General features: G+C 38.5%; 1 protein-coding gene across 6 annotated transcripts in view; it reads right to left on the bottom strand.

The window, feature by feature from the left end:
- Positions 1–11,336, bottom strand: part of TET1 (tet methylcytosine dioxygenase 1) — a 65,659-nt gene that overhangs the window by 46,083 nt on the left and 8,240 nt on the right. For 4 of the 6 annotated variants that reach the window (XM_026851777.1, XM_026851778.1, XM_026851780.1 and 1 more), the window contains exon 2: positions 11,028–11,078. The exons of the other annotated variants lie outside the window; for them this stretch is intronic. In XM_026851777.1, coding sequence (XP_026707578.1) covers positions 11,028–11,078 — 51 coding nt within the window. The remainder of the gene's footprint in view (positions 1–11,027; positions 11,079–11,336) is intronic. 6 annotated transcript variants of the gene reach the window in all.

Below are 11,336 nucleotides of genomic sequence, written 5' to 3'. Positions count from 1 at the left end.
CCCCCCCCCCCCAAATAATTCACTGTGGAGCTAATGCTTCCAGCACACACGAAAAACCAGTTACAGCAAATCATTTCACCATTCTGAAAAGGGTCAAACTTTAATATTAACTTTTCTTTTAACACACCATGCCTCTGAGGAAATGCAAAGAGTTCACCAATTCACAATCAAAATACAATGCTAAAGCTATCCTAAAGGCATTTTCACATCTTCTGTACAAGAGAGCAGGCCATAGGTTTATGTTTTGTTTCACACCTCTAGAGGTGGTAACAAAACACTGTACTAAAGGACAGTACCAGAAATCATTACTCCCATAAACCAACAGTAACAGATGATGCCCAGATCAGCTACTGATAAAATGGCTCTACTAGCAAGTCGTGACAAGTTACACGGTAAGCAATGCCAAGTCCCCCTAACTAGCCCTCCCGAGAGGATTCTGCCCAGATCCCCACAAGAATACAGCACACCCAACAGATCAAAATATACTTGCACCTCCTAGCTTGTGCTAATAACAAAAAGGCAGTTCTTTCAAGGTGACATTTATCAACATAGAAGGGTAAGCAGGTAAGAAGCACTTGCACTTTACATCTCTTTTCCACTGCAGTGCAATGGGTAAGTTTGGATCCTGCTGCACCCACATGCCCTTCCACGTTGGCAGTTCTGCAGAGCTCAAATACCACAACAGAAGTTTTCTTTCAGAAAAACTGTTTGGAAAAAAACCCAAACATACTTCATCTGACACTTGGACACGGTGGTTTATTCATAGTCCAACTGTCGGATGTCACTGCTCCACCAAGAGGTAAGAAAGCACCATCCAGCTGACCAGCAGCAATTTACTCCTGCTCTCTAGATTCTGCTCCCCAGGACATGCAGAAATTCAGTGAAATTCAGGACCTGCACTGCACAGGACTGACATACAAGGATAAGGAGCTACAGGACAGGGGAGACAAAGAGCACAGGTGTGGAGAAACAGTTGCTTATGCTATGGCTGTCCACCGCTTAGAAGAGATGAACATAAGGTGGGATGCTGTGGAAAGCATCAACCACCTTCTAAGCACAGCGAAGTTTTTTTGCATTCCAAAGTAAATGCAGATACAACAATACATTTAAGGGTAAACTTCTGTTTAAGACCACACTACTTCATGTTTGACTACCGTAACAGACAAAAGCAACGTGCTATAAGTTGCTGCCCAAGGCTGCAGCCTGAGCAGGGTTTCCGAGCGGGCTCCCAGCAAAGGCAGAACAGCCAAGTAGGGGCCAAGCTGCAAGCCAGCGTCTATTCCATGAACCTCAGCAGAGGCGGAAAGCAATAACCACCACACAGCGTTAACAACCATGGATGTGAAGAGCAGCTCAGGTAAGGCACCTTTTCTATAGTCTCCATGCAGAGAGACAGATTTTTATTAATGTAACACAGTCTGCATATACAAGATGGTTTGTTCCTCAAGAGAACATTCACAGGTGGCACTGAGGGACAGGACAGGTAATAACATTTTAGAAGCTACTCCAATCACAGCAAATAATCTCTACTCTTGGCAAAATGATGTAGACAAGTTTTAACAGAGACTGGTTTATACTGAAACTCGGGGGAACAAATGGTTCTGCAAATCAGGAGACAGGGACCCAAGGTGGGACATGAGGTAGAGATCGCTCAGGACACCCAGACCTCCCTGGAGGGATCCCCCTCACACCCAACTCCCCTCACCCCCGAGTATCAAATACACCCAAATCCACCAACTTAAGTATCACAGGAGGCACCATTTCACACCAAATCTTACAACAGCTGCAAAACCTGCTCTAGATGATGGTGCTTTTTTTTTTTTTTTTTTTTTTTTTTTTTCCTTCCCATATCCATAGCCATAACAGCAAGGAACATTCTCCAAGCTACAGCTTAGCTCTCACCTTCTCAGCTTTATCTCTGTTTTATCTACAATTATATCCTCTTTGCTATGTTCTTCAAACACCAGACAGCTTTCCCAACAGGAAAGTTCCTTATCTTCTCTTTCCATGAGGAATTAGCCTTAAAGTCTTTGCATCTTTATTCTCTTCATTCTCTCTCCTACACCATTACCACAGTCCTCCTGCTCACCTCGTGTAACAACTTCAGAGACCACTTACAAGATGATCTACACTATCAGACCCTAAAGGATGCACTTACTAACAAAATCAAAAACTACAGGATACTAATTCTGGTTCTAAAGGCTTCAAACAGTGACCCCAAGAGAAGTGTATTTTTGGATTATTACTCAGAAATAGGCACTCTCAGCCACAAACTCAAATCACTGTTTCCATCAACCCTAAGCTCTAGGTTGTGAAAGCTACAAACAGGAGCAAGAAAACAAAAAAAAGCAAAAAAAACCAACAGAGTGAGGACATCCCATTCTCCTCCACAGGCACCCAAGAATTGGATGTGTTAAGAAATAAAAATCCCCAAACATTACAGCACTTTTTCTGCCACAGAAGCAAACATAAACAAGCCTCCTGCTTGGTGGTTTTTGTTTGGTTTGGTTTGGTTTTTACTGGTGTTTTGAATTACTCAATCATTTGTCTTCAGTATTGAAACTGAACACTCAAAAAGCCACTGGCAGCTCTGGAAAACATAGCACTCAATTAAGCCACAAAAGAAAAATGATACTATCAGCAGCAATATGTATTCCCAAATACAACTTTCCCCTAATGTGCTTTAACTCAAATGCAGAGATAAAAGACATTCAGTCTTTGAATTTCTCCATCCTACCTAATGTCTCTTGTGGTCTACCCATCTACAAAACCATCACCATAGCACTAAGTACTGCCCAGCCCTTAGCTCTAAATGGAGAATCACCCCAGCATTCATAACAAGGTCTTCAGGGAACAGATCACAGCCATATATAACATTTTTAGCAATGATCTGAAAGAACAGTGAAATTAATACTAGTAGAAAAATAACAAATAATTAAAAGATCAGATATAATGCGTCTTAAGCTATCTGGCAAGCCAGTTGCAAGCACACATTTCAATACAGCTAAAGGTGAAGTTGTATATCTAGCAACAAAGACATGGGACTATATTTACAAACTGCAGGTTTGTATCTTAGAAAGCGATGCCTTTAAGAAGGACATTAACATGGTCAATAATCAACTGTGCAGTAACTATAGAAACTCCTGTTGCAACTTTATGGCCAAAAGGGTTAGTGAGATTCTTGGGTGCATAAATAACAATATAATTAAGGAAAGACGGGTTACTTTCTATCCTGTACTTGGCACTTTTGCACCTGCTAGTGGAATAAAGCGTCCAGTTCTGACATACCCAATTCAAGCTAGACATTGATATGCTGGAGAGGGCTTGGAGGACCACGAGAATCACAAAGGATTGAAACATCTTGAAGTGAAAGCCTCAAGTTCACTCTCTACTCACTCTCTACAATTTACCAAAGAAAAAGAAAATTGAAAAGCCACAAACTGCAGCTAAGTCTATGTGGAAAAGAAAGCTGATAACAGAAGGGTCCTTGTTCTAGCAGACAAAAGTATAACAAGACTCAATGACTTTAAGTTAAGGCCAGAAAAGTCTGGCCTTGAACTATGGTCTACATTTTTGCAGAGGGACAGAGAAAGAGTAAAGAATCTTTTAAGCATCATGTTAGGTGTTTTGATGTACTTTTAACCCATGGGAATTTCCAAATTCAAGTTCTCTGAGGTATTTTTAAAACATGATGCTTAATCCAAATAAACTGATACAGTCTTAGAACCTCTCAGCACAAGAAATGATTGCAACTATCTTGCCTGGGTTTACCATATGTGAACTAAACTGATACAAGTTAATATTTTTCCTTCAATTTCTGTTCAGTAAAGATGTGAACTGCTAAGGTAACAACATAACCTTCCAGTTCCTATAATCTAACCAGGAACATACTCAGCTCCTTAACTGAGGGCTCAGTTTAAGCACCTAACCATCTGTTGTACAAGCAATGATATTATTCACAAGTTGCTACATGCCAGTAGCTGCTCTCAGACCAGATCTGCTCAGGACATACATCACCATAAATTAACAGTGCTAACCAGCTCCTGTTTTCCCCCCACTCTGAAATATCAGCACTGGTCCCAAAAACACACTGCAGCAAGTCTCACACAAGTCTTCTCCAAAACTAAACATCTGTGTTATAGGTATGTTCTAGCCTGGTTTTAAGGCTGATAAGGGGCCACAAGACTAAAAGGAATAACTGATACTCTAGCAATAGAAAAGTCAGTGACAGGTATCTCAGAGGAACAGCTAACTCATAAAAGAAAGAAAAATAATCATGCTGATCACTTAAGCCACCAAGCTACAAGGATGTAGCACTATTCAGGATTTTCCATCTAATGTTTTATTTATTCTCATGAGGAAAAAAAGCCTAAAAAATGGCAAATAATGTTTCTCTTCTGTCTCAATCAGAGCTAGCACACCCATGGTTTTAAGTAAAGCTCAAAATGGAATTTACACTGTATGTAACTTCCACTTTCTCTTTACAGAAGTACCAACTTTCACTCACATACCTAACAGCAGCAATGTTATTCTGGAGCAGCACTGCAGTACTAGTGCTTGCACTGCAGAATTCAGACAGTGATCATCTGTCACAAATGCTTCACATTTTTAAATGCACAGAAAATTTTCCTCTTATTCACAAGTTCAGCATAACCTTTATTTTAGGAAGGCTAAATATAGAGCCAAATTTTACTACAGAGCATCAATTAAATTATAACACAATCCAGACAACACCAACAAAACACCGACTTAGGAATTCAGTCAAGTGACAAGACACAAACCACTCAATTTTAAGTTAGCCTTGAAAAATCCTAATATTCTAAAAGGCTTAATATTAAAGCCATTAGGACAACAAGGACAGCCAAATATATTCTACATACTAATTTTATGTAAGTTAATGAAAAGTGATTAGTGTTAGTTCCTTATATGTCCTTATATATCTTTTGTTGATATTAGTTAAATTTCATGCACCTGACATTTAAAAAGAAAACACCTTTATAAGAATGCATGGATTCTTCTTACCTCCCAAACGAAATCCTGTAATTAGGAATTTATTTTAGTAGGAATTAAATCTTTTGGTCTCTACATAAGCAAAGCTCCTACTAATGTCAATGGGAAAGTTTGCTGCAATAGTATCTGCAAAATTAATTTTCTCATACTCAGTAACACTAAATATAAAAATCTTAGTATAACATCACAGAAAGAAAATAAATCACAGAAGTGAAAATCTGCTGCCACTGAAGTAAGTCTGGGGCTTCTCACTGGTTTTCTCCCACATCAGTTACTAAAAGCAATAAACAAACTTGCTTAGCAACATGGTATCAGATTCTAAACAAGGAGTGCCCATTTTCAAAGCATCTTCCTAGATACTACTATCTATAAATGTGTGGACAAACAGCAAACTGACAACAGATTTCTGGAATTTGCAAAGCCATCTCAATTATTTCAATGCCTATGTTACACACAGCAAGTACAAGTATTCAGTAAATCTCATAATTCAGTAGTGAATACAAATAATATCAAAAAACCCCATACCTGGAATAGGAAAACAGTGGTTTGATTTGTAATGCTCAACCCTCATTATGAGCACCTAAACAAGTATAAATATACCTGTGTAACTGACCTTCATCTACACATGTACATTTTCCTTCCTTCCCACAAACTCTGTTACTTTTGCTGGTTATTTTATGACATATTTGATCACAAACACATTTTCTACCTTTTTAAGAAGCTCCACCTATAAATCCACTAAATTGGAAGACTCAGCACTGCAGTAAAGCACACAGTGACAGTGAAGATCTACAAATAAATAGAATCACAGAAACACAGAATCAACTAGGTTGGAAAGGACCTTGAAGATCATCTAGTCCAACCATTAACCTAACCCTGACAGTTCCCAATTCCACCATATCCCTAAGCACTACGTCAAACAAATAGTGACTCAAAACGTGCAAAAACCCTCCCAAGACTAATCACTAGGTTCACTCAGCCTGGCCTTGCTCAACACTTCCCAGTCTCATTGTGCCCCTGCATCCACCATTCCCCGAGAAAAGGAGGAGTGGTTCTATCCTCACAACTGCTCTAATACAGCAACAAATGAGTCAAACCAGGAAACCCTATTCCTCTCCTGTCCTCCTCCCAAAGGACAACGTCCCTTTCTTCCCCTCAATATTCTGGGGAATTGGGTTGTGGGGGAAAAGTTGTGCTGCTGCTAAGGAAGCAGCATGGGGGTCTTGAGAAGGAGGTGGAGGGGAGAGGGAGCAGCACTCAAGTAAGGCAGCTCTGCAGGCACAGCCAGGCGAGGGAAGGAGAGAGTCTCTGCATCCTATCCAGCTTGCTCTGCACCACAGGAAAAAGTCCACAAGGGACAGGCATCAACTCCCCCAGAAACTGGCTGGAAAAACTAACGATTAGAAAATTACTAGAGTAAGATTAATAATTTAGAGACCATTTACAAAGGCCTTTTTTGTCAGGACTCCAAAAAATGTCTACATACATGAGTAGTCTTAGCAGTACTGTACAAACAAAATATTAAAGTTCTTCATATGTTCGCATGAGTGCAATCACGTGGAAGTGCTAGAAAGGCTGCACGTGGAAGTGTGCTACTAAATTACAACCGTCACCATGCCTGCTCACATCAAGTGAGATTCATGACCCTATCAAGAGCAAAAAAAAATGTAATCCCATTTAGACAGATACACATCCAGCTTGAAAAAAGGTCAAAATTAGAAGAACACTTCTTTCAAAAAATTACACCTAGATTTTTTTTAAAACTAATAGCCTAATTACTTATTTTTTTAAAAACTAATCTGTGTAGGCCACTCACATAACAAAAATAAGGTCTCCCTATCAAAAAAAGGGAGCAAAAAGGCACACAAGAACTAGGCAGACACTTTCAACCAGTACTAAAAGCAATTACTGGAGGAATACATTCCAATGTGATAACATCCCTTTAAAAAACACAAAGAGTAAGATAAGTATTTTCTTGACAACATCCTTTCCAACTTGTATTACACCATTCTGTCTTCTTCCTCTGTAAAATTCCACTGCAGTGCAATTCCATCCACTGACTTGCTTGTATCTTATTTTAAAGGTGATAAAAAGCAGTAATATTTAAGTTCTTCCGGGGAAATAATCTGGCAGATATTTTGCGCTAAAAACATACACCCAAATTTAGAATAAATCTTCCAAATCAGTTCAAACCATGCTCACTCAAAGCATTATCATGAATATTAGGCCTTTGCTATTACTTTCCTTAACTCTTATTAGCACATATATGAGCTTGACCAAAACCATGTACTTTTAATTTCTTTCAGCAGCAAAACTAAAACTGCATTGTAAAAGGGGAAACAGCAGGTCTGCCAAACCAATTTTCTATTTTAAAGCTGGTTTTGATAAAAAAAGACTATGCCTTTTATGTGTTAAGGAGAAAAATTAAGAGTGCTTAAATAAATATTTCTAGCTTTGATGGAAATGAAACTTTTACTGGTTCCTAATAGGATGTTTATAAACAAACCAAAAGTTCTAGATACTGAGTCATCTCTGGCTTTTGGCTTGGCTTAAACTGAAGGGATTTTACAGAGTTTAGCAGGCATCATTCACACTTTCCTGGCGCACACGATTACCATTATAGTGTTTATGCATAAACACGCAAACAGAATCAGTCAGAGAACAAAGAATGTGCATGCAGTTATAATACTCACTTAGCACTGCATATATTATTCTGGATCTCTCCCACAGTCTCTTCCTTTTTTTTTTTTTGTCTTTTTTTGTGTTTTTTTAAATCTCCATCAACACAGCAAACACCTGCAGCCATCCAAATGGTAGCCCTGGCTCCACAGAATCTAGTAGAAAGACCACGGACTGTTCTTCATCCATTGTATCTTGATCTGTGTGAGGTTTTCTTACTCGTGCCACTGCTGCCTGTTCTCAAAAAGTGTAGGTTTCCCTGACAATATGATGCCACGTTCGACTCTTCCATTCTTCTGAGCTCTGTGTTAATAAACTTGCACGTGACTGCAAACATTCCTCCACTGTTGAGGAGAGGTGCACTGCACTGCCCAAATTGAGTGAGAACATTGCTAAGTGGCTAAAAGGAAAATTATAGTAAGTGAAGCAGGGCGTAAAATATGCCTTTTGAAATGCAGGCAAACTAATTTTTAAGTATCAACCCCTTCTATATAGACCTTCCATTATCAGGAATAAAATTAAAGAAGTGTCTGCTTAACTGGGGAAAACAGACAATACAAATGGTAAGAAAAACCGTGAGTATATTCATTCCTTAGTATCCATTACCATGAACTCACAAAGACTCTTTCTTCAATAAGTATTTGCTTGCTAGACGTGATGAATATTTCAGATGTTCTTTCAAAATAAACATGAAGAACCTAATACAGTATTTATGGTACACAAGAATTTCCTAAATGACTCCTCCAATAACCAGAAAGGAGCATTAACACACAAGCGTAGAAAATGACAAATAATAAATAAAAGCTACAGTATAACAGTACGTATTGCATTTAGTCTTAATGTTCATATCTGTGCAACCTGTTTTCAACAGGAAAGCACTGCTTATTTTCACCCTGTACAGAAGAATATGTAAGTATGTTGGTCCTAAGAAGCACAATTAAAAAAAGCACTAGCCCGCCATGTAAATAAATGTGCCTCTATAAAAACTTAGGAGGATTAGAAAAATACTGACTCCATGTATGATTAGAAGAAAGTACTACAGATCCTCCTTTAAGAAAGCTTATAACACTATTTGAAGCAAAATATAAAGAAAAACAAAGTATTCTCTTAAAATTTTGTGTCACTGGTCAGATTCCCTCAATCACTATTGATTATTAAATCAAATGCTGAATTTATAATTCAATAGATACGACAATACCACTTCACATGGCAGTCCCACCAAAAACAGAAGCCAGGTTAGAGAATCACATACCAGAATGTCATATTTCTAAAAATGCCCTTGTAAAGAAGTCTTACATAGCTTTTTCTAACTTTACTGCAGCTGATAGAGAGCTGCAACATAACTTAAGATGACCAAACTCAAAAGGAAAAGCCCACCAACCCCAGCCTAGACTTTCATGAGATGCCTTCAGCAGTACCATACCTCACTTGGTGGATGCAAGTGAATAAACTCTTACGAAATACACTTCAGCACCACAACCAAAAACAAACGCTAGAAAACACAAAGAACAGTACCTAAAACCAAAGAGGAAACAACCACGGAATCAATTCAGCAAAGGAAAAGTTGAAGCAGAAATAAACACAAGTTCAATGACTAACATACGATACTACGCACACACACAAAACCAGACAAGCCTTTCCATTTAAGAGTCAAGGGAAAAAAACTCTTCAGAAGCCTTTTTGGAAAGGAGAGAAATGACAGCATCATATTACATAGTAACCTGCTCTGCCATCAAATCAGAAACAGTGGCAAAATGAACTCATGGTGAAAAATCTGAAGACCCACTATGAACCTCTACTGTAGACAGCCGCCTAAGACAACATATCTGCCTATCACCAAAAAAATAAGACTTTTCACACTTTGACAGGTGTCATACCAATTACACATTACAAAGCTGTATGACTCATTTATAAACAGTCCTTATTTTGCACGCTACTATCAGCCTTACAAAACATAAAATGAACAAATGCTAAAGTTTTAACTACATCTACACACTATGTTACAAGAGCAGCGGTAATTAAAATGATTAAAAGCATATCCATGACAATGAAAACTGCTAGGGTTTTAATGGATTAATTTATTTAATGCAAGGAAAAAAAAAAAAAAAGCAAAAAAAAAAGCACTTGCTAGTGTTGTACAATCACAATTACTGTTAGCATACAGGGGGGTGGTCTGCACAACTACTCCCACATGAAAAGACAGACTACACTTTGAGGTGGAACATACTTGCAAGTCAAAGAAGGTTGGCTCTTCGCTTAATCTTAACTTTTAATTTTGCTTTGTCTTACAAAATTTTAACTCCTTTAAACAAATTTCTGTAACGTGTAACAGTGAAGACGAAACTGATAATAAGTTGGGATGTTTTCAAATAGAATTATGCTACAGACATTCAGCATTTATCAAATCCACTATGTCCAATAACTTCAGAAATTTTCGTGTATAGAAACAATACTGAACTATCTTATATTACATTTGTAAGAGAATAAGAGAAATCTTAACAACATATATTTTTTCTCATTGCCCTTAGCTTCACCTCACATATACAACCCACCTTACTTACATCATCCATCCTCCAACATGTTAGCTTGCAACAAGACTTAATAACTTATTTCTATTCAAAATGTCCTAAAGACTAACTCAAAGGTGCAACATCAATGTGCTACTTATTACCCTTTTAAAACCAAATTAACCATGATTGTAGCCAGTCTGTATCTTGTTAGGAAACCTAAAACATTTCCATTTGAAACACCAATCTTTTGTTACCATGAAAGATAGCCATCTTAAAAATCTTGAAGAAACAGTGTTACCACGTGAAACTGAAGGCTGGTGTAAGTTTACAGAATCTTCAGTTTCACTTGAGGTGTAGTAAAGTTTAAATAAAAAAGGAAATCAAAACTACAGTAATCTAAGCATAAAATTTTGACTTTTGTTCATTTGGTTTGCATTATAACATTGACTTCTCGCATTAAATTTCAGATGCCATAAAATCTGTACACTACAAGCCCCACCAACATTTAACTGTTACCTTTGGAACTACGAGACTAGGAATAGAGGAAATTAGAGTGAATCTTCGATGCAATGGAAAGCAAACTTTTGGTCTGCAGACTTGTGCAGAAAGATTCAAATAGGTATACAACATGCTGGGGAGAGAGAGAGAGAGAGAGAGAGAGAGAAAAGAAAAAAAAGAACATGTTCTGTGCTTTTAAAATTAGCTAATCTCCTGAATAGCTGGAAAGCGCCGCTTCCCAGAGGTTAACCCTTCGGTTTCCTAAGCTATATGACAAGAAATCGCTGCTTAAAACGGGAGGGGATAAATATCAAAGCAATCATCGGTTACCTTTAAAACTCTTTGCTTCCTCCTCTGAGGTCTTTTGTTTTCAGTTAGAACCTAAAAAAACATCAAATTGCAGAATAAGTTGTGGTCACAAAGGCAGACACCTCCGATTTTATTATCAAACTGCAAGATTTCTCAAATACCCAGAATGCTTTACATGCGGCACTTTAGCGGGCTTGACGGAGGCTCTACGCGGCCCCTCCGCCGCCACCCCGACACACGGCGACGCCGGAGAGGGCCGAGGGGAGAGGCCCCGCCGCCGCCGCCGCCCCCCTGGAGCCGGCCTCGCTGGTGCCCCGCATTCCTCACAGC

This window comes from Athene cunicularia (assembly GCF_003259725.1).
Source record: "Athene cunicularia isolate RWA chromosome 6 unlocalized genomic scaffold, athCun1 chr6_part2, whole genome shotgun sequence".
NCBI lineage: Eukaryota > Metazoa > Chordata > Aves > Strigiformes > Strigidae > Athene > Athene cunicularia.
This window is presented reverse-complemented; position numbering and strand designations above follow the sequence as displayed.